Source organism: Phyllosticta citribraziliensis (assembly GCF_038025025.1).
Source record: "Phyllosticta citribraziliensis strain CPC 17464 chromosome Unknown J3D65scaffold_7, whole genome shotgun sequence".
NCBI lineage: Eukaryota > Fungi > Ascomycota > Dothideomycetes > Botryosphaeriales > Phyllostictaceae > Phyllosticta > Phyllosticta citribraziliensis.
The window spans coordinates 1,745,490-1,771,690 of record NW_027117344.1 but is presented as its reverse complement, the minus strand read 5'-3'; the positions used below and the strand labels follow the sequence as shown (position 1 = coordinate 1,771,690).

At 56.2% G+C, this 26,201-nt stretch overlaps 10 protein-coding genes and 1 non-coding gene across 11 annotated transcripts; 5 read left to right on the top strand and 6 right to left on the bottom strand.

Annotated features, from left to right (window-relative positions):
• The first annotated feature begins 330 nt into the window (after positions 1–330).
• On the top strand, positions 331–411 carry J3D65DRAFT_t86. The gene has a single exon. It is a non-coding gene; the product is annotated as a tRNA-Ser (tRNA).
• A 57-nt stretch (positions 412–468) lies between these two features.
• Positions 469–2,353, bottom strand: J3D65DRAFT_413688 (Rix1 complex component). The gene is made up of 2 exons (XM_066796026.1): positions 2,106–2,353; positions 469–1,897 (listed from the first exon to the last, which is right to left on the bottom strand). The coding sequence occupies exons 1-2, from the start codon at positions 2,224–2,226 to the stop codon at positions 942–944; spliced, it is 1,077 nt and encodes a 358-aa protein (XP_066654742.1). The 5' UTR covers positions 2,227–2,353; the 3' UTR covers positions 469–941.
• Positions 2,354–2,512: 159 nt separating this feature from the next.
• On the top strand, positions 2,513–3,066 carry J3D65DRAFT_628213 (uncharacterized protein). The gene is made up of 2 exons (XM_066800615.1): positions 2,513–2,581; positions 2,638–3,066. Exons 1-2 carry the CDS (start codon positions 2,567–2,569, stop codon positions 3,013–3,015), a joined length of 393 nt encoding a protein of 130 aa, XP_066654741.1. The 5' UTR covers positions 2,513–2,566; the 3' UTR covers positions 3,016–3,066.
• Positions 3,067–3,116: 50 nt separating this feature from the next.
• Positions 3,117–4,054, bottom strand: J3D65DRAFT_628211 (uncharacterized protein). The gene is made up of 2 exons (XM_066800614.1): positions 3,839–4,054; positions 3,117–3,678 (listed from the first exon to the last, which is right to left on the bottom strand). Exons 1-2 carry the CDS (start codon positions 3,961–3,963, stop codon positions 3,300–3,302), a joined length of 504 nt encoding a protein of 167 aa, XP_066654740.1. The 5' UTR covers positions 3,964–4,054; the 3' UTR covers positions 3,117–3,299.
• Positions 4,055–4,476: 422 nt separating this feature from the next.
• J3D65DRAFT_646459 (glycosyltransferase family 8 protein) lies at positions 4,477–5,704 on the bottom strand (the record flags this gene model as incomplete). Its single annotated transcript, XM_066802278.1, has 2 exons — positions 4,477–5,402; positions 5,662–5,704. 2 exons carry the CDS (start codon positions 5,702–5,704, stop codon positions 4,477–4,479), a joined length of 969 nt encoding a protein of 322 aa, XP_066654739.1.
• A 349-nt stretch (positions 5,705–6,053) lies between these two features.
• Positions 6,054–6,891, bottom strand: J3D65DRAFT_413641 (uncharacterized protein). The gene is made up of 2 exons (XM_066796025.1): positions 6,202–6,891; positions 6,054–6,142 (listed from the first exon to the last, which is right to left on the bottom strand). Exon 1 carries the CDS (start codon positions 6,806–6,808, stop codon positions 6,335–6,337), a length of 474 nt encoding a protein of 157 aa, XP_066654738.1. The 5' UTR covers positions 6,809–6,891; the 3' UTR covers positions 6,054–6,142; positions 6,202–6,334.
• Positions 6,615–7,856, top strand: J3D65DRAFT_628201 (AhpC/TSA family protein-like protein). Its single transcript, XM_066800613.1, has 5 exons — positions 6,615–7,046; positions 7,150–7,256; positions 7,315–7,478; positions 7,527–7,676; positions 7,727–7,856. The coding sequence occupies exons 1-5, from the start codon at positions 6,997–6,999 to the stop codon at positions 7,760–7,762; spliced, it is 507 nt and encodes a 168-aa protein (XP_066654737.1). The 5' UTR covers positions 6,615–6,996; the 3' UTR covers positions 7,763–7,856.
• A 391-nt stretch (positions 7,857–8,247) lies between these two features.
• On the top strand, positions 8,248–10,655 carry J3D65DRAFT_628197 (rab geranylgeranyl transferase escort protein-like protein). Its single transcript, XM_066800612.1, has 4 exons — positions 8,248–8,382; positions 8,455–8,573; positions 8,631–9,683; positions 9,880–10,655. The coding sequence occupies exons 1-4, from the start codon at positions 8,309–8,311 to the stop codon at positions 10,254–10,256; spliced, it is 1,623 nt and encodes a 540-aa protein (XP_066654736.1). The 5' UTR covers positions 8,248–8,308; the 3' UTR covers positions 10,257–10,655.
• Positions 10,656–15,771: 5,116 nt separating this feature from the next.
• On the bottom strand, positions 15,772–17,062 carry J3D65DRAFT_668732 (C2H2 conidiation transcription factor FlbC; the record flags this gene model as incomplete). The annotated part of the gene is made up of 2 exons (XM_066803134.1): positions 15,772–16,709; positions 16,786–17,062. The coding sequence occupies 2 exons, from the start codon at positions 17,060–17,062 to the stop codon at positions 15,772–15,774; spliced, it is 1,215 nt and encodes a 404-aa protein (XP_066654735.1).
• A 3,671-nt stretch (positions 17,063–20,733) lies between these two features.
• Positions 20,734–21,198, top strand: J3D65DRAFT_628179 (uncharacterized protein). Its single transcript, XM_066800611.1, has one exon. The coding sequence runs from the start codon at positions 20,814–20,816 to the stop codon at positions 21,078–21,080; it is 267 nt and encodes an 88-aa protein (XP_066654734.1). The 5' UTR covers positions 20,734–20,813; the 3' UTR covers positions 21,081–21,198.
• Positions 21,199–21,254: 56 nt separating this feature from the next.
• Positions 21,255–22,378, bottom strand: J3D65DRAFT_413353 (uncharacterized protein). Its single transcript, XM_066796024.1, has one exon. The coding sequence runs from the start codon at positions 22,178–22,180 to the stop codon at positions 21,536–21,538; it is 645 nt and encodes a 214-aa protein (XP_066654733.1). The 5' UTR covers positions 22,181–22,378; the 3' UTR covers positions 21,255–21,535.
• Between the last annotated feature and the right edge of the window lie 3,823 nt (positions 22,379–26,201).

Genomic DNA, 26,201 nt, shown 5'->3' with positions numbered 1-26,201 from the left:
AGCCACATGGCTTCCTTCCTATTGTCGTACCAGCTTGAGCTGTCATTTACCAACCCTTTGCTTGTCCGATGAGGGACCGAAAGCGCGTCCGTGAAGGCCAACAGAGCAGAGTTTCGTACACTTCGCCCACGACGACAGAGGAAATTTCGTACGGCGGAAGAAATGCAAGAACTGAACTCTTCTAAGCCAAAACCATACCATGCGTGCGTATTGCTGTCGGTAGAGGAGCAGCAGGATCAAAACGCCCCCTGGCTTCTCCAGGTCCCCTGACTGTCTCCTCGTGCTGCTGTAATGTCATCACGGTCTTCTGGCAACAAAACACCAACACTAGGCGTCATGGCGGAGTGGTTATCGCGATAGACTAGAAATCTATTTCCTTCGGGAGCGCCAGTTCGAATCTGGTTGACGTCGAGAGCGGTGACTGACCTCCAGTAGGTCAGCTATCCAGTTAGGATTACCTTTTTTGGCTCTTTTGTCTCTCTGCCAACCGACTGCTCCACCATTTGATGGGTGGATTGGTCGTAGGAAAGACAGTGCGGGTCGCGAAGCGATTGGGGAGAACATCTGTCGTCCTGTGCGTTTTGGGCTTTGCGTTTGTCCGACGCTGTTGGTGGAGAGTGGAGACGCGTTCCAGGCAAGAGTGAACAGATTTTTCAGGGGCTTGACAAGGCCGACATTTTGCCGCTTTTTTGGGATGCCGGGGCGTTGGATGGTAGTAAAGAAGACGACTCGGTTGGTTGGCTGGAAGTTGTAAGATCGAAGCGAAGAGTCAAGGTCGGCCTGTTGAACGAACGATTGAAGGGTCTTGAACCGAGAAATCACTGTTTGAAAGTTGATCATGGAAATTGCTGCTGTGATGACAGATCAAATTTGCAAGTGCTGACTTCGTTCGGACGCGGCAGCGTTTGAAGCCTTTTCTCCTTTGTGAATCCCGCGTGTCATCAGAAGCCGTAGTCGGAGACGTCGTCGTCGTCAAAGTCGTGCATGCCCTCCTGCACGACCTTCTCAACTTCTGCAGCAGCCCTTCCTACCATGCCCCCTTCCTTTTTCGCAGACTTGAGCCCATTCTCAAGGGCCGGCCGTGCCAGCTTGGCAAAGGCGCGCTGCCGGCCATGGCGATCCGTATACATGCGATTGTCCTCATCCGGCGGCGCACCAAAAAGATTGAGGTGGTCGAAAGCATTTTGGGGCGTGTGCATGTGATGGTACGCTTGGTGAAGTGGGAAGCACTGTCGTCTGAGCCGGTCTGCCTCTTCCTTGGCGCGCTCCTTCTCTTCAGGGTCCTCGACAATACCAGTCCTCAAGAAGGTTGCTAGGGAAGTGAGCTGATGGGCACGCAGCTTTTTGAGTTTTTCAGAATCCGAGTGCGAGGCGCCGACGGTGCTGGCTGCAGTTGACCACTTTTGCGGCGCAGACGAAGAGACGGGCTCTCTGAAGCCAAGAGTCGAGTTGAAACATTTGAGAGTATGGACCCAACCGCCAGCACAAGACACGGTGTCTTCCGGGTGGCTTTTGAGCAGCCAGTCGAGGACGTCCAGGCTGGAAAGACGAATGTCCATGGATAGAGACGTCATGCCCGCGCGCGTGCGGAGAACAAGGTCCTCAACATACGGCTTGACATCGTTTGGAGGGAGAACTTGGAGCAGCTTGAGCAGCTGTTCTCGCACAGATTTGGCGTTGTCGTAGATGAGCGTCCCAGCCTTTGGGATGATTACTGAAACTGGTTGCGGGAGGGGTACATTTTGAGCGCGAGCGGTGTTTATGGCGCCGGTCAGATAGGCCAGAGCCTCGCGCCTTTGGGTGTCTGTCTTGTGCGACAACAGGCCCAGATAATGAGCGCACTCTGCTACAACGCCTTGCGGAGTCGTGTGGATCGACTGGCTTTTTACGACGATTGCTGTCCGAAATCAGTAAAGGCTTCACGGAAGTCTCTAACCACCATCTTCCCAGAAGAACTTGAGTGATCTTCGCTTCGTCACTTCTCCGGAATTGGATGGTCTCCAGGGTCATCCCAATTCCACACCCGTCCATGAAGCGACTTTTTGGAGAAGCGCTGGAACGCCTGTTTGAAGGTTTTTCGGGCAGCAGAAGAGAGAATGACTTACATTTGGCCTTGAAGCTTGTATCGGTAAAGTTATCAGCCTTCGGCTTCGCCTTGCCGACCTTCAGCTTTGGCTTCTGAAAGTCCTTTTGCTTTTCCTTCTTTTTCTTGGAGCTGGAACCCATGTTTTCAGCCGCTGTCGAGAAGCCTCTTCCTTCGTCTGATTCGGTAAGCGTTTGTTTGCTCCGGCAGCATCAGAGGCCTCAATTCTGCGCGAGACCGATCAACATCTGCACCTTAAGTGCCTGGCGGAGGACGTTGTCGAGGCTCGGCGCGCGCGTACTGCTGGACTTTTTGTCCCGCGCTTCAGCCCTACGGCCCGATTAGGAATGGCGTCCGCGACCGCGGCTCACCGCCTTCTGTTGTACTTCCAGAGCTTGAAGCTCTACTTAATCAACAAACAAATTGTCAAGCTTCATTCCCTTCTTTCGGACCCGCGTCTGATTTGTGAATCCAAATCCCGCAATGACCCAAATAGTGGCAAGTATGACCTCGATTGTCATCATATTCAAAGCTAACCAAGCTCCAAACACCAGCCCTCCGAGACGCTGTCCCTCCTCACGCGGCTGAGCCAGAAACCCGGCGTGCAATCGACCCTTGTCCTCGAGCGTGAGACTGGCGCAATTGTACACACTTCTGGCTTCGCATCCTCGAATGCGGCTGCCAATCCTAACGCAACGCTTCCGCCTTCAACCACAGAAAACACGCCCGTAGGAGGAGGCATTGCCAACACCAGCGGAGGGCGCAAAGAAAGCGGAATCAAGAGCGCTGAGGACGTGGCCCGGATGGTTTACGGATTCATTCTGTCGGCCGGGACACTGGTGCGCGAGCTAGAGGAGGAGGACGAGGTCAAGCTGTTGCGGTTACGGACGCGCAAGAACGAGCTGGTTATTGTGCCTGGTAGGTCACCCTAATTGATGGGGACACCTGGCCCAAAAGCATTTGGAGCCGGAGGAGCATGGGTGGCTGACGAGACACTGTGATCACAGACACCCGTTTCATGATTGTCGTCATCCACGATACACCCCCAGCGGCGTAGCCAGGCAGCCTCTGTTCAGTTGGGCCGGACAGTTTATGAGCGGTCACCAAGATACCCCCTTGCACGGATGTACGGCGTTACGGAGTCACTACATCTACAACCTAATTCTACGCAGCAAATGAATGCGAGCGATTTGCGCATTTGGAACAACGTCCATCCTCACCAATGCTCCTCGCCAATGCTAACACTATTAACGTCAACGCCCTCCTTGAACCACCTCTCGCCCTCCGCAATCTCGACATCATTCCCACTCATCTGGCGCTTTTCCATGCGCCCGTCCGCCGCGAACGTCCAATCCTCCAGCCCGTAGCACCGCTTCCACTTCATCCCGTCGTCCTTGTCCTGATACTCGTACCAGAACTGCACGGCAATCTTGTTTCCGGTGAAGGCGAAGAGCTCCTTGCGCAGGCGGTAGTTGTGCTCGCGAGCCCACTTTGCAGATAAGAAGGCGTGGATGGCGTCGTGGCCGCGCACAAAGGACGACCGGTTGCGCCAGACGGAATCGGGCGTGTAGGCTTGCACGACAGCTGAGGGGTCGCTGGGATGTGTGAGATGGAGTCAATGGACACAGTGGGATCAGGCAGGGATGTCGATGTGTCGTTGTTTGCATGGCGGCGGAGGGACGAGAAATGGAAGGCAAGAATAAAGAGACATTGGAGTTGTCAGGCAATGAAACGTAGGAAACAGTATCGCCGTACCGCGTATTCCACAGGTCCTGCGCCTTCTTGACCTTGGCCTGTGCCGTCTCCTGCGTGAACGGCGGAGCCAGCGACATGGTGACGACCAACAGTGCGAACAATACAAGGGACTCTTGCCAACGCATCGAGAAATGGCGAGGCCAAGCAGATGGACGCAAAGGGTTGTGGCAATGGACGCTTTGTTGGTGTTTGATATGACAGTCGAGATGACGGCCGTGGGAGATGCAAAGATGACTGTTCAGTGCACAGGCTACATGTAGGTAGTCAGCCGGCGCCAGATCGCTTTTGGAAGCTGCGTGTTACTGCCTTGTGATGTAATGCCGTGAACGAACGCTGTGGTTCGCTTGTGCGCGCGTCGGTCAGGCCGACTGTGGGGAACGAGGGGCCTGGACTTTTTGGTCGTTTGCCCCACATTGCTTCTCTCTTGGATTGTGGTCTTGATGGGGGCTGACTGGCATTGGTCTGTTTTGTTTTGTCTATCGTGACGGATGTGCATTCACTTGTTTCACTGGGAACGTCTAATACACTTGTTCTGCGAGCAGCTATCTCTGGAGCAAATTTCTGTACAGCCTGTATGTTCAAAGAATAAACGGAATGTACGGTCATAAAGTCCATTACAGCAGCCGATCACTGGCTGCTTATTTCTCCAACCCCCGCTCCTTATAGAATTCATGCATCTCTGACCTGGCCTTGAACCACAGCGCTCTCAAGATCTCTGGCGGTCCTTTCATGCCCAGCTTCTCATGCAGGCTCTTTACTCCCGCCGCCAAATCGGCCTCACTCGGCCACGTCGCGCTCCAACGCCAGTCCAGCTCGGTCCAGGGCATGGCGCCATCGCGGCGGAACACGTAGTTGAGTAGGCTCTGTTCCATGGTGTGCGGGTCGAAGCGATGGTAATGCTGCATGACGGACAACAGAAGCTCGAAGAGCGGCCCAGATGGCGCTGCGACCCAGAAGCCGGCGGAGAAGGTGTCTGTGGAGGGTGGCGGGACGGGATGTTGGCGCTGCCCGACAAAGTCATTGTCCGAGCGCGCAGCAAAGACGTAGGACGCAGGCGGAGGCGCCTCGTCAGACTTGAGGGCTGCGGTGAGGTTGAAGTTGGTGGTCGAGGCATTGAAGACGCCTGGCTCGTGGAAGACGGTATCCAGGGGTCCTGTCAGGAGCGTGTCGGCGTCGAGGAAGCAGACGCGAGCATACTGCGTCATCTCAAGTAGACGCAGCTTTGTGAATTGGTCGCGCCAGCGCGTCACGCCGGTCTTGATCCACCAGGAAAGCGGAATGTCATCGACGGGAACAACTGTGGCGCCATCTGCCTCCAAGCGGGCACGCTGAGACTCGGGAACCTCTTTGGTCGTGAGAACCAGAAAGTCGATGAGAGGATTGCGGATCCGAGTAGAATCTGCATGGAGCAACTGGTACGTCAAGACCCGCGTTGCTGCGTAGTAGAAGTTCGAGTTCTCCGGGTCGTCTTGATCTTCGTCTGGGTTACCGCTGAGAAACGTCGCTATGGCGAAACGAGAGGTTGTCGCTATCTCTTCCAATTGACCATATTCGGGATCGACGACTGCACTGCCAAAAGGTGCAAGCAGAAAGAAAAAGGTTAAGCATGAAAGTATCAGAGCAAAAAACGTAGGCTTCGCGCGAAACGCAAAAGGAGACATGGCCCGCCAAGGCCACTATTGCGCAGCGACAGGCTCAACGATGGTATTAAACCATGGAAAGATTTGGTCCAAGGCTGACTTCAAGGAGAACAAATGCCCAGAGCCGCAATATTCAAAAAGTGGGTCCTATCGTTTGTTTTCCGAGACCCAGCCCCCGTGCACCTACATCGTATTGCAGCAATAGGGTACGACCAGTACGAGACATGACGGGAACCAAGACATATCGAGTGTGAAACTAACGGGACATGTTCGAACAGAATCAAGGCGGAATGAACCTTCGAGTGTAAGCTTTCGGTAACTACAATGTCCGTATGATATCGAGGAAAAAGCCATGATTCGCCCATTGACTTGCCAAGCCCTCTATGAGTAGTAGGCGGCTTTAAAAAGTAAGCCAAGCGTAGATTGGTGGTTGGTAAATCCGATCATCCTCCGCTCCCCTGGAGGATTATAGGAGCACAGTGGGTGTCGAGAGCAATGATACCCCCTGGGCCTATCTGTGGTCGTGAATGGCAGTTGTTAGGCATAACTGTAGTAGCAGACGACTGCGCCTAAAGCGCCACCATAGTGGTAAACAGCTGCTCCATAGGTGTGGCTGTGGTAGGAGGTGACCGCTCCTAGCCTCATCTACAGGAGAGAACAAATGCTCTCTGAGTTCAGTATCTTCCAACCCCCTTTGCGGGGGCCTGTGAGCCAAGAACCTACAAAGATTTGGGGTCAGTCCGAAGTAAGCAAACGGAGAGGCCCGGAGCCTCGCGGATGCAGCTGTTGGACCCTGTGAGTGACATGTGGACGACTTCTTTCTGTCATTTTTGAAAAATTGTTGTCGATTCAGAGTTTAAAAGTCAGTTGATTCAGTAACGGCGGACCTCGATGCCACGGTTCGAAATGGGCCGATGGAAGTCGGGTGAGGGCCACAGTCGTACGTCTGTCGATATTGGATGTTGCGGTCGGCTGGGTAGATTGAGTTGCGCAGATGGTTGTTTGGATGTAGGGTGATGGCTATTGTTCGTTGCGATGTAGGCGGATGAGGGCAGTCCAGGTGGGTCGGAGAGGGGAGGTCGGATGAGGTCATGCGAGGCCCCGCAGTGGTGACAGCTGCATCTCCAGCAGCAGTGGAACATTCGACGAACGAAATGCACTCCTCCGTGCAGATTCGCTGGGGAATCAAAGCTTCTCGAGCTTCAATGCCCAACAAAGCGGCTCTCGCGGCTTGTAGACAATGGACACCCAGGGCTTGGACAGAGCCGAAAGCGAACCAGCGGAAGAGGCCACGCACGCAGCGACCTCGGGCACTACTCGTGAACGTCATTCGCGGGGCAGCCCAATTGCGGTGATTTGGAATCCAGCCGGCCTCGAGCTGCCCCTCCTTGATCACGGTGCTAAAAACTCTCCATCTCTGCCAACCGCCTCACTACTTCTACATTCTTCTTCTCTCCTGATATCCATCACCACTCAATCCAACCTCATTTCCCACCTCACACCTCCCCAACCATCACAATGGCTCCCATCAAGGCTGGCGACAAGTTCCCTAGCGGCGTCAAGTTTGAGTAAGCTCCCATCCACCTCCCAAAGCTTCCTCTTGCTCGACCCAGCTCCGATTTGTCTGTGGTTGAGCTTCCTATGCCGCCATTGACTGACATTGGCGTACAGGCACGCCCCCATCACCGAGGACGACCCTACCGTCTGCGGCAGGCCCGCCGAGTTCGACGCCGACAAGGAATTCGCTGGCAAGAAGGTCGTCATTGTCTCGGTTCCCGGTATGCTCACTCTCGAGCCGTCACGAGCCTTGAACGGAGCTGATTCGAACGACTCCAGGTGCCTTCACTCCTGGCTGCCAGGCCTACCACCTTCCTCCTTACATTGAGAAGCTGGACCAGCTCAAGGGCAAGGGTGTCGACCTTGTTGTCGTCATTGCTTCCAACGACGCCTGGGTTATGAACGCGTGGGGCAAGGTCAACAAGGCCGCGGGCAAGCCCATTGTACGTTAGCCCCGACTCTTTTGGAATAACGTCACTGACAACGGGCAGTACTTCCTCTCCGACACCAAGACCTTCTTCTCCAAGAACTACGGCTACCAAGCTGGCATGGGCGACCGCAACGGCCGCTGGGCCATGGTCGTCGAGAAGGATGGCACCGTCTCGTACTTTGAGAACGAGTCCAACCCTGGCCAGGTCACGGTGAGTCAAGAAACGAATACTCGAGAGTACTGGAAACTGATTGACGATAGGTCTCGGGTGCCGACGCCGTCCTTGCCAAGTTGTAAGCGGAGGATGATCATGAACTTAGTGAAACCGTCTATAGACAGTAACGATGTACACGCGTACGTAGCGACAATGGATCGCTTGGAGATTTGCAACATGACCACGTTCGAGTGAAACAAGCAGTATGTGGTGCGGGCAACGTGTGGTCTCAGGGAGCCTTGGAGCCGGGGAACAAAGGCCAGCAGCGCCTGTGTAGGCATGTCGCGTCACAAACGAACCGCTTCTTTCAGGTGAAATCCAGAGCAGCAGATACAGGACAATTCTTAACTCTCCCGCGCGGAGAGGACATCACTGAAGATGTCGTCAAAGGTGTCGTAGAGCCCATGGAGAGGGCGCTACGAACGAAAAGCGCGGTTGGAGAAGAAGGGAAGAAACCGTTGCGGCCCGTCGCTTTTTTAGCTCGCGGGAACGTCACTCGCTTACTAAGCTGAGCTCCTTGCTTGGCGCCCGTCGCGCGCCGCGTCCACCACCTCAGTCATTCCTCTGCCTTCGTTGAGACCTGTCTTTCGTCCCCTTCCGCCTCAAACCCTATCAACAGCCGACACAGAATGGAAAGTCTCAGCGAAACCAAGTGGGACGTCCTAATTGCCGGCACCGGCATCGAGCAGTCCCTTCTGGCTCTGTAAGCGTCCACCTGCGCCGTCGCTCCTCCCGCTGGTCACGCAAATTCTGACTGACGCAGCTGTACTTGAAGAGCTCTATCCCGTTCCGACAAGAAAGTGCTACACGTCGACAAGAATGAATACTATGGCGGACCTTCGGCGGCTTTCAGCCTACAAGAAGCCGAGTCCTGGGTGCTGCAGTTGAATCAAGGCACGAGCTTCTCGCCCTGCCTGCTTGTCTGATTGCCCAACACTAACGCGCTCGTAGACAAGGCAAATTCCTCAGAATTTCACGATGCGACCATAGTCCATCCACAACTCTCGGATGCTGGCGACCAGCCGAAGCTCGGATTCTCCCGGGCCTACAGTCTTCCACTCGCCCCGCAGCTCATCTACACTCGTTCGGCAATACTCCCAATCCTGGTTTCGTCCAAGGTCTACAAGCAGTTGGAGTTTCTGGCTGTAGGGAGCTGGTGGGTGTCCTCCAACGCGGAAACTCAGTCAAACGAGGAAACCGAGGGGTCAAAGCCTGTTGGTCAACTCAAGAAAGTGCCCAATGGCCGCGAAGACATCTTTGCGGACGAGAGCATCGACATGAAGGCGAAAAGGACTCTGATGAAGTTTCTCCGCTTCGTCGCGGACTACGAAAACAGTGAAGTTTGGGAGACCTTCAAGCCGAGATGCTTCTCTGAGCTTTTGGCCGAGCACTTCAAAGTACCGCAGAATCTACACGCGCCGTTGCTGGCCTTGACGCTTTCGCTCGACAAACCCCAAATTATCACGACCGAGCTCGCAGTGCCAAGGATAGCGCATCATCTGCGGTCGATCGGCTTCTTCGGCCCGGGATTTGCCTGTGTTGTTCCGAAGTGGGGCGGCCTGGCAGAAATTTCGCAAGTTGCATGCCGCGCACAAGCAGTTGGAGGAGGTATATATGTCCTGGGACAAGGCATTACCTCTCTCGACACCGCAAAGGTCGAGTCCTCTGAAGATCCCAGCACCCAAGACTCGCAGAACCCGAGACTTTCGGCACGCCTGAAGGATGGCGAGGAAGTCACCTCGACATGGGTTGTAGGATCCAAGGAAGACTTGCCTTGCGAGGTCAAGCAGGTCGCGAGCGATGCGTCTTGCTCTCGCAGCATTTCGGTCGTCTCTTCGAGCTTGCAGTCGCTCTTCCCAGCCCTAGCAGAGGGAGCACCAGCACCTGCAGGCGCTGTAGTGTTTTTCCCGTCTGGCAGTCTGGTGGTGGAGGGCAAGTCTGAGCACTCGCCAGTATATGTCCTCGTTCACTCGAGTGACACTGGCGAGTGTCCAGTTGGTCAAAGTAAGTCCTCCTTTCTTCTTCGTCGAGACAACGCACAAACCCTCCAGCCAACATGATGAACACCCTACGAATACTTATCTACATTGTCTGCAACAACCTTGAAGAGAAAATCTCTGACAACCTGATATTGGCAACCCCATTCTCATACTTGACATTTCCTCTTTGCAATGACAGGTCAACTGACGCGTACTGTTAGCCGTTCTCCATAGCTTTACTTCCGCCTCCGGTCCCCTCGGCTCTCAGCTCCTCGACGCCGCCGTACAAACACTCCTCCGCACCTCTGGGGAAGACCCAATGCCGTCGTGCCTCTGGACAATGAAGTTTGAACAGCGTGGTCAATCCAATCCTCTTTTGGGTGGAGCGAACGTCGACATCGCGGCAACTGAATACGCAAATGTCCTGGCTTTCCCGCAGACTGGCGCGGTGGACTTGAAATCTGACGATGGCTCCGTGGAGCGTGTGAGGACTGTCTGGGAGAAGATTCTGGGAGATGACGCGGATGCTGAAAGAGATGGGTTCATGAAGTTTGAGGAGCGTGAGGGACTGGGTGATGACGAAGGCGATGACGAGTAAGAAGATGCATTTTGAGTCAATATCACGAGCATGTCTTTTGTTCCATGCATTGCGATTGTTCCCTTTCCAGACTTTGGTGATGGATCAATTGTGTTCTCGACTCCCTGACGCACCTGGATTTTGTTTGTTTCTCAGGTGGAACTACGCTCGGCCGCGCCTCCATCAGATGTGCCATTTGACTGTTCTCACAAGGTGTGATGGCTTCCCTCCGGATGTTTCTTGTTTCATTCTCTCTCCACGGCCCCTTCAATACCGCTGTGCCGTTCCAGACTTCATCCTCCCTCCCAGACCCTCCACCACCTACCTTCCGGACGTTGCCCGCCTTTCCACCAACCCATCCCGACGTAATCGAGCAATAGCCACAGCAACAGCGACAGCAGACAGCAAGAAAGCAAGGACCCAGCATGCCCGTCCCAGTGCCTAATCACTCACATGCGTGCGTGCCTGCAGCCAGCCAGCCAGCCAGTCAGTCAATCAGTCAGTCCGTCCGTCCGTCCGTCGGTCGCTTAGTTGCTGCCTGCGCACATGGTAAATGGGTGCGTGGGTGGGTAGGTGGGTCTGCCGCCGCCGCCGCCGCCTCGTTTGATGCGTGCATGCATGCATGCGTGCGTGGGTGCGTGGGTGCGTGGCGGGTAAGTGACACAGTACCATGGCACGGTACGGTGTAAGGGATTCTGTGTGTGCGACGGCTGGATCCATGGGTGGGAGACTAGGAGTAGAGTAGGCAGGAGTTGGTGGCAGGCATGTCACGTCCTCGCCTGCTCATGTGAGTTTCAACGACCGAGTAGTTAGGGAGGGAGGGAAGTGTGTGGGTGTGTAGGCTAGGTATGTGGGCAATGTATGTATGTGCATGGATGGTTGTGCTGAGCCGAGCCGAGCTGAAAAAATAATAATAATAATAATAATGTACGGCGCAAGCTGATGATGATGGTGATGATGATGCGTGCCAGCTTGCTTGCTTGCTTGTGCTTGTATCTGCTTGTAGGAAGTAAGTGCCGTGTAGGATGGTGGACTGGGGCGGTTGTGGGGGGTGATGGTGGTGTGGTTTGTGTAGTTCTGGGGATCGCGGCCTGGTTGGTTTCGAGACAAATCAGAGCCAGGTTCCTGGTTAGTGGTGGATAGGAGGAAGGGGAGGTGGTGGGAATGTTGTAGCTCTTGACTTGTTCCTATTTTCCCTCTCCCAGGCCCCCGTCTCCAGCTCTTCCTTGTTCTCCCACCTCTTCTCCTCTTGCTTCCCGATCCATCCATCCATCCTTCCATCATCCATTCATTGCTCCCAAAATTGCCATGACGCCATCTCACCGCTCAGACCACACGCACCCAACGGTCTGAGAACAAGCAAGCAAAACGGGGGGCGCCTCAGATCATGAGTCCCACACGAACATAAGCGGCAGCAGCTGGAAGAAAGAGAGAGAGAGAGAGAGAGAGAGGCGGCGCCTACCTAGCCAGCGGGCTGGGCCGGGCTAGGGCTGGCTGTGCTGGCTGCGTGCATCTAACCGAGCAACCAACCAACCAGCCAGCATCTGATGCACAGCGACGAGACGAGACGAGACGAGGCAGGACAGACGGGACGGGTACACACGTCATATATAGGCGTTTGATGCAGACAACGGCGTGCGTCCATCCATCCTCCGCCTGATGTGTCCGCTGCTGCTACATACTGCCGCGACGTACATCCGCTCCATGCTGAGTATGTAAGTATGCGTGCATGCGTACATGTGTCGGACGCATGTACACGCGAAGGCGCGCGCGCATTGCAGCCATGGGCGCCCTTTTGCCTTTTCTCTGCGGTAAGGGGTGCGTGGTTGGATGGCGGCCTGGATGGCTGGATGGCTGGCTGGCTGGCTGGCTGGCTGGAGGCGGGTAGCTGCGCGCTCTCACGCGGAGACTACAGTGCGTAACTACAAGTGTGTGTGGGCACATGCATGTTGTTGGTTGGTCAAATAAGTACCGGGGAGGCTCACTCTCTTGCCAACCCCCGGGGCGCAGACACGGAAGGGGGAGTGTGGGAGATATGGGGTAGGCAAGTAGCGTAACTGGAAGCAAGCGACGCTGCTGGCTAGTACCCTGTATGTATGCACCATGTAAGATACGGTTTGATGATGATGATGATGATGACGACGATGACGATGTGATGTGATGCCTGGATGTATCATGTATGAGTGAGTGGTGTGTGTGTGTATATGCATGTATGCTTGTACCCGAGCAATCTCATTCCATCTCATCTCAGCTCAACTCGCGCAGTCTGTCCGGGCCTGTCTTCTTCTTGTTGCACACACATCGCCCTCGTCTCAAACCAATCGGCATCGTCACACTCAATGTTCTTTTGCTGGAGAAGGAGGAAGAGGCTTATGCGGTTAGCAGCCCAGCAGGCGACGTGCGACGTCCACGTCTCGCTTGTACTGTGCGACGAGAGACCTCCAAGTTCCGGTTTACACTGCCTCGACTTTCCTGGCTCGCCCTCTTTCGCTTAATTCAGCGCTGCGGATCAGTGTGTGTATGAGCCAAACGTTGGGACAGACAGGCTCCGCGAGGCGACTCCCCATGACCCATTGGACTTGGCCGTAAGCTTAGCTGCATCTTCGTCCTGATTGAGTGAGCCCGCGCGCCACCCGGCCGGTAGGTGGATCGCTGCACGCACGGACGTTGTGCCTGCAAAGCGCGCGTCTACATGGATGGGAACCCGTAGCTCCAACAAGTAGATGGGAAGTGAGGGGAGGCTGAAGTGCCCAGTTTTCGACCGAACAGGGAAGAAAATGATCTGGACCATGTGCAAGACCAGACTGAAGGAGGAAGAAATCAATTGCTGGAGACATCGAAAGAAGGGAAAAGAAATCGTGACAGCGAAATGCAGACTTCTTTCTCCCTGGCGCGCGGTAGACCATTTGACGTCGTTCTTGACATGTCTCTTGACATGGTCCACCCAGCTTGTCAGCGCATCCCTCACTTGCCCTCTGTGGTTAGTCGCTCATCTAGTTAGCCGACGAGGCGACGGCGGCGACGGCGGCGGGAGATGAACATGCGGATGAACAAACAGACAGGCGGCCAGTGTTCTAGCCTCCGCAGATGGCGTGGATGGCGTGAAACAGCGCGAGGGACCGCGCGTGTTCCTCCCGTACATAGACGCGGCTTCGTGAATGGCTTCCGCTCGCTAAGGCAGGAGTGTGCTTGTGGTACGTTCACGCTGGAGTAGTACCACTTCAAGTTTTTGTTGTTTGCACTACTGCTCAGCGCCGGTAATCAGTAAGTTCCTCAATCGGCCAAGCATTGCAAGAATGGTGATATCGTCGTCGTCATGCATTTTCCCCATCTGTTTCGAAACTCAATCAATCTCAAAGACAGCGACCAAGCGGCGCCAAACGGGCGGTTCTGCCGGCGCCGATGGCCGGAAGCCTTGCGTCAAGATTTTCGTGCGCTCGGATGATGCGCCGGCATGGGCGTTTCTCCTCTCCTCCACGCGGCGGTGGCGTCCGGAGTAGGCTTGCTTTTGCTTGCCTGGCAGGAACGAAGGAAGCGTGGTGTCGTAGTACAAAACACCAACGACCTGCACGCACATGCAGCTTCGTCTGATCAGGTCCGGCAAAAACAAAAATGTAGAGGGGGAGAGAGAGAAAGGGAGGAGAGACATGGGATTGACAAAAAGGAAGGAGAAACAGGAAGGAAGCCGTTGGCGGACTGGCTGAGCTGCAGCAGAGAGAGAAAGAGAGCGGACGATGCGACGGCGACAATCAATCGAGCGGAGCCACGTACCTGACAGAGTTGAGGTGCCCGCTGATGGAGCCGTGGGCAACAAAGTGATGTGACCTACGGAGATGATGGGTCCTGATGTGACTGTCACTGAGGGCTTGCCCGGTCGATCAGTACGGCGAGGACAGTACACACGCGATTTGATAATTCTGATGATTGCTTTTTTGGCGGGTGCGGCTGGCTGGCCGGCCGGCCGGCGATGCGACCAAATTAGTTCGAGGACAACGAAGAAAAGTTGGTCACTCTGGACGAGTGGACGAAGGTTGAGTGTCAATCTGCGCGACCGGTAGGGTACCGGCTGGGCTGGCGAGCAGCACTTGCGACAGTCGGCGGCGCAGGAGAGGGGGATGTGCAGTTCAGCTGGAGAAGAGGAGCAGCAGAGGGGTCACGATGGAGTCGTCGTGGTGGAGAGCGGAGGTGGGATTGAATGGCGACAAGGGCATTGGTTGACCGGCGCGACTCGTCTTCTTTCGGCTTCACCGCTTCGGTTGCTGGTCAAGGGTCATGGGAGGTGTTCACGATGCGACGTCACCAGGGGCCGGGGGTGAGGGGGGCAAGGTAGTGCTCCCGTCAGCCGAGTCGTTCCCGAAGCCGCCTCTCGTCGATCGTGTGCAAGATTTTTTTCTGATTTGCTGTCGCTGCTCCCAAACTCTACTCTCCACTCTACACGCTCGACTTCGACTGATGCACTGGCACATCGCAAAGCCCATCATTCGCTCATTTAGGTTCAGCTTCAGCTTCAGCTTTAGCTTCAGGTTCCTGCCAAGTCGGGTCTCTCGGCGCCCTCCCGATGTCTGGCCTGCCCTGCATCCGGTACCGTACATAGCTTGTTGAGGCAGAGTGGGGAGGGTAATGCTCAATGCTCAATGCACCTGCAGGCGCCGGTGATCGCGCGCAAATCATTCGTCATGCCTTTGCCCCTCTCCACGGGGCGGTGAGGCCTCTCCCACCCTGACCTTTTCTCCATCAACGAGGGCCTTCGCTTCCACGGCCGCCTTTCAACGCTCTGCTTGCATCTTCGCCGCCCGTGACAGTTGATCTGTTGTCATTGATTCGACCAGCTACCAACGTGGTCGTCGACCTATACTACAACAAGCTTGCCATGCTGATCAACCGTGGCCATCCTGTTCAAAACCCACCCTACTCCTTGATTTTCCACTCTTTCCCCGACCGGATTCCCTTTCTCGGCTTGGTGACATTGTCCCTTTTCCGGGTCTCGTCTCGTCCCCAAATGTTTGTCGACAAGAAACAAAAAAGCGAGCGCACATCCTTCCCCTCCCTCTCCTCGCCAGACGCCACCCCCCATGCAATAGGTAGAGCAAATACAGCTGAATAACAAGTGACCAAGTAGACTTCTGCTGGAACGCCATGTCAGAAAAAACGATTGAAACGCCAGTTTGCCAAATGCAAGTGGTATAGAACGGAGATGAAGAATGATCAGTCGAGCGGCCGTTACATTCTGGGCGAATGGGGCGTCTCGCCACCCCGTCGAGCCCAGTTCGGCTTCAGCTTGCGCTGATAGCCTGTTGGTTTTGGTTGTTTTTTTTTTTTGTTTTTTTTGGGTGGTTTCCTGCCGCCCGTTGTGCCGATCTCGCACCGAGCGACCTTGACATGGATGCCCACGTCACCAAGTTTGAGGCGCAGCCATCTTGGAGCCGAGCTCAAATCTTGCCCACCGTGAGCATGTTGCATTTTGCACAATTGCCTTTCATGTCAAGGCGCATACGTGGCAAAGCCTCTTCCAGACGCGTCGAGCCATGGTCGTTCATCATGAGCCGTGGGTGGACGGACTAGCGGTAGCGTGGCAGCCACGCTCGTGGCGCTTCATATTGCTGCGCACGCTAAAGGCCTTGCCGCAGTTGGGGTGGGGGCACTTGAAGGGCTTCTCGCCAGTGTGGCTGTGGCTGTGGATGCGAAGACTGCTCGGCCGGGAAAAGGCCTTGTTGCAAGTCTGGCAAATGTAGCGGTCCTGGGGCTGCGGAAAGGCCGCCGTGCTAGATGCGCCAATGTAGTGGTGATGCTGCCACGGGTTCGGGTTGCCAGGCGTCGAGACTGGCACCGAAACAGGCACAGGCGGAGGAGGAAAGTTGGAGGGCAAAGGTCGTTGACCATAGACTGCGGGAGAAGCGTACATGGCCTGCTCCGGAGGGTATGCAAAGGAGCCTACCGGAGCTGCGCCGGGAGATGATGCGTAAGGCGAGGTGGCGTAGGGAGACGTGGCGTAGGGAGAGGCGGGGTGCTGAGGAGGAAGCGACGAACGGTGCTGAGCCATGCTGGCCGTCGTGGGAATCGGCTGGCGCTGCTGGTGCGGCTCCATGTTGTTGATCGACTGACCCAAGTAGTATGGGGTCTGCTGAGGGATAGAGGATTGCGAGGACGTCGAAGGAGACTGGTTCCCGTCAATGACGGAGTCCGGCCGCATGGGAGGCGTTGGCGGCAAAGTCATTCTGGGGTGGCTCACGATCGTAGGGCCGTACGCTGGCTGAGCCTGGTCGGGGCGAGTCTCAGGTTGAGGCGGCCGCTGGGCCTGGTGTAGAAGGTGTTGCGGCGGCGGCTGTTGAGGCTGCTGCACAGGTTGGTGGTGGTGCTGGTGCTGCTGCTGCGGTGGAGGCTGCTGGTGCTGCTGGTGCTGCGGCTGCGGCTGTTGAGGCTGCTGCGACTGCTGCGACTGCTGCTGGCTCGGGGAAGCTTGTTGCGAGGGAGCACCTAGGAGAGCATGTTAGTTTTATGCGGTGTGGTGGAGTGGCGACCAGATGGCGACATGGCGGCATTGACCACTCACCAGAATCTTGGGTCGAATGCTGGTCGCCGTCGGCGATACCCAGCAGGCTCGATATCGAGGGCAAAGAGGGCTTGTTTGCGGGCTCCTCAACGGGGGGAGAGGGAGGCGACTGAGGCGCGCCCGGGTAGACTTGATGCTTGAAGTGGTGATGGTGCTGCGGGGGATAGACCTGATGGACGTAGTCGTCCTGGCGGTAGTAGGAATGATGTTGGGGTTGCTGCCTCTGGTAAAAGTCTTGGGCGTCGAGACGGCTGTCCCTCCCTGTGGTGTGGACCATGGTCGACAATTGCATCGCTCAACAGCGGGCGATGGGGAACGAGAGATCTGGAGGGGGGGGGGGGGGGGGGAGAAGGAATCGAGGTTTATGAAGAGAGAGAGGGCTGGCTGAGCGGCTTGGGGCATGGGCTTGGGCCAGGGCGGGCATTCAAGTAGCTTGGGACGTTGGCGACAGGGTGGGGTGGGTCTGAGGACAAGGGAGCGTGGTGGGATCCACCGTTGACGAGGCGGGCCGTTATTATCTGGAGTCGTCTTCACAACCCAACGGCAATGCAGATTGCGACTCGAGCAGGCCAGGCGGGGATCCACATGGACGTCGACGGCCGACCCTGGGCGCCCATCTATATTGCGCCGGCTATCGAACCGTTCGGGGAGTGAGGCGTGCAGTCCCAGGACCGGCCCTTGACGCACTGCAGATCGCTTCGACTGGCCTGGCGGGTAAATTCTTCGTCAGCTGGAGAGGAATGACTTGCAACTGAACTCGGGTCGGTGATGCAAGGGACTGGCTGGGGACCACCAGTTCCATCGTCCCTACAGCACCAGCACCAGCACCAGCTCTCGACCTCGACCATCCCTCTCAGCTCCCTCCGTCTGACAGTCGCACGTCCGGCGTGGCGGGCGCGAGCGGCACATGGAGCCGGGATGTCGTCGTGCAGCCAGCCAACGCAACCCAGCCTACCCTACCGTACATGCACTGCGAGCCAGTCGGTCGGGAATGGAAATTGGCAGCTTGTTTTTGATGCGTGCCGGCCATGTCCACCGCAGTCGTTGAGCGCGACGATCGACAGATCCGTCGAAGCTCCAGCGAAGACTTGGCGAAGCCTTCGAGAAACTTTGGTGCACCCTTCCCTGACTCTGACTCTGACCCTCACCCCCACCCCTCTGCTGTGTCTGCATCCATCCATCCATCCACCCATCCACCCATCCTCGGTCGCATCTCATCACCATCACTTCTCTCTCTTTCTCTGGCCCTTGCCCGCCTGCGCCTGTCCACGACCAAGCCGCCCGCTGCTCACCCTCCGCCCATCCAACGTCTCCGATCAGGCCTCCCGGCCTCTGCATCATCTCTCATTTGTCCCTCGACTCGTCAGATGTCTCTGAGCCAAGCCGTCGCCTGCTGAGTAGTGACGACCTGACGACCCTCTCCTATCCACCGGCCGCCTTTGCGCCGAGCACCTGCCCGCCCCTACAGCCTTAGGTTTGTCGCAGCGACGCTTCTCGTCTCTGCATCGGCTCCCTCCGCGGCTCGATCCATTGCGCTCTGCACTTCTCCGTCAATCTGCTCGTTTGCTCAAGCTCTGCTCTACCTTCGAAAGCTTCGCCTGTTGCTCTGAAGAGGGTTCCATGGTCGGCGTGGCCGATCGCCGTCAAGGAATCGCCCTCCAGGGCCCATGCCGCTCGCTGTCACTCGCTTTCTTGGCGCTCGCAAGGCGTGGGAAAAAGGGTCAGGCCTTCGCCATCCACTTCTTCTTCGCCGTGCCGACACGGCAGGGCTCGACATGCCATGTGCAGCTGAGATGACGCTTCATCAAGATGGCTGCCGTCCGCGGGAAGCAGCGGTCGCTAGCTCTGATCTTGGAGCTTCGCTCAGCGAAACACTGCAGTGTGGTGCACAGGATGCCTTGTCCCGTGTCCCGCTCGCACCCCCGAAGCAACGGCTCGGGATCAGGGGCACTTTGTCGGCTGATCTGCACAACACGGGATGGTCGCGCACAAAACCTGGGAGATTCGTCTAGGACTAGGCCTGTCTTCTCACGGCCGTGATATTGACACATTTCACTCTGCAGTCGGCCCTAACTGAGTCGGTGCCATGTACGCCAGCGACCAGCTCCTTTGTCCACGAGCAACCTGTCAGATCGTGTCTCCCGTGACCATGCTGCGCCTTCTGTGGTGTCCCGCTGGAGCAGAAGCGGTGAACGAGACCCTCTGGCGAGCTGCCGACTAGCGACGCCCCCAAAAAGACCCTTCGCAACGTGGATTCGCCGTCGTTTGCTTGGTGGTTTCATTTCCTCCCGCGGTTTTAGGATTTTTGTTTCATCGTCGACCGGACCACTTGTTCGAAAGCGATCATGTCCCAGTTTGCTTGCTCGACTGGCGGCAATCGCGTACATCGAAATATGAGCCAAGACCAGCTCACATCTCCTCGTCGTTGAAGCTTCTGAACGCTCAGTGCTTGCCGCACAATGCCGGCATGCGCATGGCCCAATGGATCACCCTTGGTGGACCGAACCCTCGACGATTACCCCTAGATCCAAGCCGAGTTACCCATGTGCCATCATGCGTGTGCTACTCTACCGACCAGTCCTCACCCTGCAGCCGTCTGCCCAGAGCTAGAGTGCTGTTTCGAACCAGTCGCTTAACATGGGTGGTCGAAAATGGGTTGATTATCGGATAACTGTATCCTGAACGCTGGGCAGCCAAGACGACCTGCTGTAATCCGCACATGGGGTTTCTTCCTTTTCAAGCCAATGAGCCGCGCGCTCGCAAATTTGCCAGGTCGCGGCTGTCGTAGATCCTTTCGTCAGCCCGCCAGACGCGGCCTCGAGCGGCACAGCGGACATCCCTGACACCATGGGAAGAGAAGGCCTGCCATCGTCTTGTGTCGTCTCTGAGTGCCAGTCGCAAGGGCTTGATCAAGAGCCCGTCGTTCTTCAAACACAGGTCGTCCCCCAATTTGGGCATTTTCCCCAAATGGCTGGCGCTCCTCCTGATTCGGCCCAGTGTCGCCCTGCGTGCCCGTGTCAGATCACTTGACGTTGAATTTTACTACGACTGTGGCACGGTAGTATCCGAGGGCAGCCGCAGTCGATCTTCTCCCGACGCGATGTGGAGTCGACAGCGACGTGTTGGGCATGCCCGCCGCGTGTTAACGCTGCAAGGCAGTGGGAAAAACCGATCACATCCAAACGACCAGTCGTCTTGCTTTCCGAACGACCTGTGCCCGACCTCGCATCATTTCAATGACGGAGGCTACACCATTCCCATCTAGCGACGCACTGCGTGTCCTGGGGTTGCGCGAATCCCTCGCTGAGATCATACCTCATCTTGCTCATGATTTTCTCCCCCCTGAGCACGTCCTGCATCTCATTGGCTCACTCAGAAAAATCCCCTTGCCCTCCCGGGCGTGTGTCCGCAAGGCGAGCCGAGCAAATGAAAGCAACAAGCGCTGTACTTCTTCTCATGTTCAGCGCTGGCAGTTGGCAGCCCGCGGCAGCAAAGACACTGCTGGTTTCCTCATACCCCGTTCGTTTGAACCACGTCCGTTGATGTACAGAGGTCTGCACCCGGGCCAAGCAGGTTGACGACGAAGTCGTCTCTCCGGAGGTCGTGCAGACTGTTGGGAGGGCCACGCTCAGATTTCCTGGCTCATGCTATCGGGCCGCTCCCTCGCCTGAAAAGCGACGTCGCCAGGGCTGAAGTTGCACCTCCGGAAAATCCCCAGCCGCCTGCAACACCTTGCGTAATGATCTGCACCAGACACAACAAAGAATGAGTCGTCATCTCCGAATAGAGCCTGGTGCTGTTGATCATGGAGACTTGGGAACGCTCCCAGTATGTCCACTAGGAGAGTTGGTATGCTTCCCCGAGAACCACGACCGATTGCTCTCACACCTTACTACTCGCGACTGACGAGCCTCGGCCCATGAAACCGGGCTGTGCTGCAACTGCATCCGATGACAGCCCATGCATGCGTCTAACGATAGGTATGTGCTGTGCAATACCCCTACAACGAGTACAAGCAACAAAACGCCATGATCCATGCACCAGGTGGACTCGAGCGGCCCCCCTTTTGGACAGCCTTCCTGCTGGCTTTATCCCTCCTCGGTGTCCATCAACACCCATCTGGAATGTCGACCGCGACAGGCGCAGCGAGCGCCCAGAGGCGACTCGGTCCCATCGATCATCGAACATCGCTACATAATGTCATCCCTATTATGACCATCTCCCGTCCATGTTTACCCCCCCTCCACGCGGCAAGCCCGCCTGGGATTTCAGTCAGGCCGTCACTACGGCTGTAGCGTTTCATCCTCTCTTGTCGACTGCAAGCGATGCGCCCCTCTCGTGCAGCGAGCGAGATGCACCTTTGTCGAACGAGCCGTCTCTTCACCGTCTTTCGTGTCGCTACGCAATGTGCCGTGCGCTCAGTGCACAGAGATGGCACGTGGTGGATGACCCTTGAATGCCAGAGGCGATCTTCGATTTGACAACCGGCTGGCCCCCAGTCTGTCCTCGGATGGCTCGAGTCAGCAAGTGCTCAGCTCGCGAATCTGCCCTCTCAAAGGGCCTCTGAAGCAAGACATGCGGTGAACGTCTCACCCCTCAGCCTATCCCGTTTTGCTAATGCTAAGCGCAGTCCATGCTCCAACGGCGTGTTTTTTCAGCCGCAACCCTTGTGCACCCGGCCTCTGAGTTGTCAACCACCTGCCCTTTCGACAACGTATTCGGCCTATTATCGTATGCAGCATCCAACATGTCAGTGGCATCCCAATGACACTCCCTCGCGGCCATCCCCCTGCCCCATGAACAATTTTCTGCTGTCATGTTCGAGGAAGCGAAGATTGGCCATCGTTCTCAGTAACCTCATGCTGTCAACCGGGACGCCGGCGCCGGGGACCACAAAAGATGAGGATTTGCGTCGCGGAGCGCCCCATCCATCGGCGTGATTTTCCGGCGATTCTCCCGGGTCCGAGAACGCATAGCTCCCCCAACAGTCAGAGCAAAGCGAAGAGAAGGCCAGCGCGCGCGGCAAATCATGCTCATCCTGTGCCGCATGCCGCTGCAGCGTCCCCTCTGAGGTTTTTTCTGATGCCCCTCGTCCTTCACCCCACCGCACAAACGATAGCGCGGTGATGGGCCTGTACGAGACGTCATAATGGTCTTTGCCGAAAGGGGCTTTGAACCGATGCCCTTGCCTGACCGGACGACTGATCTTTTGTCGGCCGGTCCACTCGGCATGCTTTACGCTCCAGAAATTACTCAACACCTTCCGATATAGGCACACCACGCATGAGGGAAGCCGCCCTGATCTGTCCATCATCCGAAACTCTATCTCATCGTCAATCAGAGCCATCATGGTCACTCCTGCCATCAGGTTGAGAACATGTTTCGGTTCGATCATGCGTTACAGCAAAACAGTGATACTCGGGCCATTCGAACCGATCCCGCCTGGCAAGGTCGGTCTTCTACTGTGGTGATCTACATATGCTGGCAACAGGTACTTGGGCTACTTTCCTTGTGCATCATTCTGCCTTGTCCTCTCTTCTCCTGCGCGCAGATTGTCGCAGAGAGGCTTGGGGATTTGATCTCTCATTGCAACACGGGAAGACGACAAAGTTCACTAAGTCTCCCGAACAAAGAGGTGGCCTCGTGGTGACGGCTCTTCATCCTCTCAAAAGGAGGCACGAGGTGTGCGTGAATTTCCACAAGCACTCAAGACTTTCCGATGGGATCTTGACTATCAACCACCGATGTTTCGTCACGCTCACCACCAACAGCTTCTGCGTAGCTTCTGCGTTCAGAGCTGGCCCGCTGCAGTGGTTGATATCCCGCCTCTCAAGGATCTTGCTGAGGCTTGCCTCCTGCAGGGATTGCGGCTTGACATGTGTGTCGACGGCTCGATATGCATGCCCTTCATGTTGCTGCATTCAGGATGACAGCTGTCGCTTCTGAATTGGCAAAATCTCCGTGATATTTGGCCGCAACCAAGTTCAATGTCCGCAAACGCAACCACGGCTCCCCCACGGAGCACATCGTCATTGCCGAGTGCCAAGATTAGGATGTACTTTGTTCCGCGAGGAGAGGGGATGGTAAAACCAGGCAGGTCATCATTTCCCGTCACGAGCCACATGGCCAATTTGGCCAGAGCCATCCAATCTCCGCACTGGAGGCGGGCGAGGTCTTGGTTGATCGCCGTCGCCCAGCACCACTCCTCGACCTTCGCGCAGCAACAAGACGTCGAAGCGCTCTCTCGATCTTGCAGCGCAAATTGACAACCCAAGCGCCTGGGACGAGCTTGTTCCTTCAACCCCGCCGCCCCCTCCCCAGACGTCCATCACTCGTTGAAGGGAGCTCCCCTACAGCCACGCGGGAAGCTAGGCAAAACCCGCCAGCCAAGTCTGCACGCCGAGGGCAGCCATCCTGGACGGACATCTCCCTCGTGATCTGCGCGCTTTTTCAATTTCATTCCCCGTTTGAATTTCGGGCAGTCGGAGGGGCCATGGTGATTGCAAGGTTGGTGGCCGTTGATGTGAAGGCTTCCCACGCTGATGCCGGGTCAAGGGTAGAGCCGGGACATTCCTCCGCCGAGTTGAGGGACTCTTGTCAGATGCCGTCAGTGGATGCTGCTGAGGCGCGTCTTGGTGCCATCTCATCGACCAAGCGTGACGTAGTGGCTAAGCATTCCCATTTCTTCACGCGAGCGACCCAATTCTCTTTCATTCGCCTCGTATTCTTGTATGTCTTGGGAGAACGCGTCGTATTTCGCATACTTTGGGCCATGCTGCCTTGATGGTTGTCGAGCCGAGTCTAAACCGCACCTTGCACGCCCCAAGCGCGTCCCGTGCCGCGCGAAGAAGGAGAGAAGTCCTCTGGAAGGCCTGAAACCCCTGCTCAGGACCTCACATCATCGCGACGAGGCAGGCCACCTCCCTGACCGGCTTGCGCGTGTGCCTGGCCCAACCAAGCGTTTTGTCTCCAGCCACCTTCGCCTAATTGACTCGGCAGCAAACACTCGCATCAGCCCATCATTCAACCGCGATTGACGCGTGCGCGTGCGTTTCCATCCGCCCTGGCGGGCACCGGGAACAATCGCCCAGGCGGATGCCTGCGGCTAAGGCGCATAGCGGGAAGAAGTTCCCTCGAAGATACAGTCCAGTGCGTCATTCCAAGGCAGCAAGGCGTTTCCTTCATCGATTGTCGCACGTCGGATAGCAGATTGACGCGAGGGTTTGAGATGGAGCCAAAAAAAAAAAAAAAAAAAAAGAAAGAAAAGAAGAGAAACTACCAATAGACTTGCTGTCACACTGGCAGTCGGTGGTAGGAACAGGTGCAATCAAGCGCTACGAGAAGAGCTCGGCCGAGGCTCAAGCCGTAATCCGTCTCGCGCCCAAGATCGTACCTGAAGCTATGGCGATTCACGCCGCGGCGAGGATGCCGCATCGTCAGGGACGCGGCTCCATTGATGCGGTTTGTCCAAGCATACACCACGCGGAGACAAACTCACGCGAGATGCTTTGCCAATTGCAAGGCGCCATTAGACGCCATCACGTTTGAACTCTCAAACCTGACCACTCTGGAAACACGTCTTTGAATTCTCTCTCTTTCCTCTACAGACCACTCTACCTTAGTAAGAAAACCGTAACCCAAACCCAAACACTATATCACCCCTACCGCGCATCAGCGGCCAAAAAACGCCAGAGGACCCTGAGATGTCTTTGAATCGTCGGACCACCTTTTCCGTCAGTTCTATGGAATCCAATGCTCCTTTCAAATCATGCCCCGACCACTGGTGACTCCTGTCCGCACCGTCGATTTGCACTTGGCGCATTACCCGCCGCCATCTGGGGGCTTCTGAAAGACAGGGGCAGGGGGTCAGCGGACAAGCTCGTCGCATGGCGGCCAGGACATGGAAAAACGCTTCTTGTCTCGTGGCCGTCTATTCCCTGCTCGAAACAACGGAAGCACACTTCAATGTCTTCACCGGTGCTCCACTCACATTCTACAAGGTACAGAATGGCATGGCATGCCTGGATGAACAGAGCGCACTGAAGGGGAAGCAGGGGCCGCCGAGGTCCATGGTGTGGTCGTGGTCAGGTCGTCCCTCTCGGTCTCGCTTCTCTACGCTTCGCTGTGTCGCAGGTGCGCGGGCCTGGGGTTCCTAACTTGTTGACGAAACTATCCCAGACCAGCAGGTGCCAGAATGGACCATCGACAGTGGGCAGGGGCATACGAACAAGCCCGCCCTGCATGGCATGCTCCGCACGGCTTGTTTGCGGGCCTTGTCGGCGTATGTGAAGGTGGAGCTGGCCCCCGGACGTGATTGTCTGATTGACTGACTCTAATAATTGACCGGTGACAGATGATGGCCTTGTCGACTCGCTGACTGACTAGCCTCTGCCCCCTGCTTGCCGCGTGGTTGAGTGCGCGGCCCCAGGCAAGCAGGGCAGGAGCAGAGAGGCAGCGGGTAAATGTCAACACCGACTGCTTTCGCCATTGTGCACTACCTTTACGGAAGGGACACCTCCGGTAATACGTGCTGCTGTTCAAAAGGCACAATGCAGACGCCAGCCAGCGTTCTAACCCTCTCGATCATGCTCGTCACCCGAATACGACTCCACGTGGCTTAATACCACACTGTAGGCGCGGACACATCCAATCGCTCGGAATTATGCTCTCCAAGCATCGCGGGATTGCTCCTGTCTTGGGCGTGGGCTTCAACAAAGTTACCTCTATTCCGGCAGCGGCTTTGACTCTGGTGGAGAAACAGGCCCGGCGAGAGACTTGCGACCGCAGCTCCGAAATTGCGCATGTACTAGAGTTGTCAGTTGGTCGCAGAGTTCTCCTCAATCACTCTCATGTCTCACTCCCCGCAACGGCTGGTAAGTACGAGAATTCGACAGCGAGGATCTCCACGCGCCCTGTCTCTCCCACACCAAAGGGGGAGGGGGGGGGGGGGGGGGGGGGGGGGGGTTTGCTAAGAAAGCAACACCTTCACTGTCCCAGTAAGCCAACAGGTCAAGCCGTCTTCCGCCACTGCACTAACCATATGAGTAGCAGACTGATTATCACTTCCCGCAGCAAGCGATCGTGACTTTGGGGTGCTCTCGACATCTTCACCCGCGCTCTACCATATCACTCCCGGCAGTCAGTGACACAACAACTTGCATGTCCTCCTCGCAATCACGCTTCCATCAACCCGCCTGTCTATCCCATGCCGCGTAAGCCTGAGTCTGGCTCTGCATCTGCATCTGCATTGACTTGAAATTTTCCCTCTTTGTCCACTCTGCAAACTCTGTCTCTATCTCTCTATTACACAGAGTATAAAGACATCGGCGCCATCGAGCCATGACACCACGGGAGAGATGTAATACAATCACTTTGCCGCAGTAAACGCTCCTATTTCCCTCACAGCATGCATGCAA

Bases quoted from the DNA above. Each gene is read 5' to 3' on its own strand.
- J3D65DRAFT_413688 (XM_066796026.1), bottom strand. From the start codon at position 2,226: ATGGGTTCCAGCTCCAAGAAAAAGAAGGAAAAGCAAAAGGACTTTCAG. The intron at 1,898-2,105 runs GTAAGTCATTCT...GATTTCGGACAG, and splicing joins TACAAGCTTCAAGGCCAAAT to CAATCGTCGTAAAAAGCCAG.
- J3D65DRAFT_628211 (XM_066800614.1), bottom strand. From the start codon at position 3,963: ATGCGTTGGCAAGAGTCCCTTGTATTGTTCGCACTGTTGGTCGTCACC. The intron at 3,679-3,838 runs GTACGGCGATAC...CACACATCCCAG, and splicing joins CAGGACCTGTGGAATACGCG to CGACCCCTCAGCTGTCGTGC.
- J3D65DRAFT_413641 (XM_066796025.1), bottom strand. From the start codon at position 6,808: ATGACGTTCACGAGTAGTGCCCGAGGTCGCTGCGTGCGTGGCCTCTTC.
- J3D65DRAFT_628201 (XM_066800613.1), top strand. From the start codon at position 6,997: ATGGCTCCCATCAAGGCTGGCGACAAGTTCCCTAGCGGCGTCAAGTTT. The intron at 7,257-7,314 runs GTATGCTCACTC...GAACGACTCCAG, and splicing joins CGTCATTGTCTCGGTTCCCG to GTGCCTTCACTCCTGGCTGC. The intron at 7,479-7,526 runs GTACGTTAGCCC...GACAACGGGCAG, and splicing joins AGGCCGCGGGCAAGCCCATT to TACTTCCTCTCCGACACCAA.
- J3D65DRAFT_628197 (XM_066800612.1), top strand. From the start codon at position 8,309: ATGGAAAGTCTCAGCGAAACCAAGTGGGACGTCCTAATTGCCGGCACC. The intron at 8,383-8,454 runs GTAAGCGTCCAC...CTGTACTTGAAG, and splicing joins GAGCAGTCCCTTCTGGCTCT to AGCTCTATCCCGTTCCGACA. The intron at 8,574-8,630 runs GCACGAGCTTCT...ACGCGCTCGTAG, and splicing joins GGTGCTGCAGTTGAATCAAG to ACAAGGCAAATTCCTCAGAA.
- J3D65DRAFT_628179 (XM_066800611.1), top strand. From the start codon at position 20,814: ATGATCCATGCACCAGGTGGACTCGAGCGGCCCCCCTTTTGGACAGCC.
- J3D65DRAFT_413353 (XM_066796024.1), bottom strand. From the start codon at position 22,180: ATGATCGAACCGAAACATGTTCTCAACCTGATGGCAGGAGTGACCATG.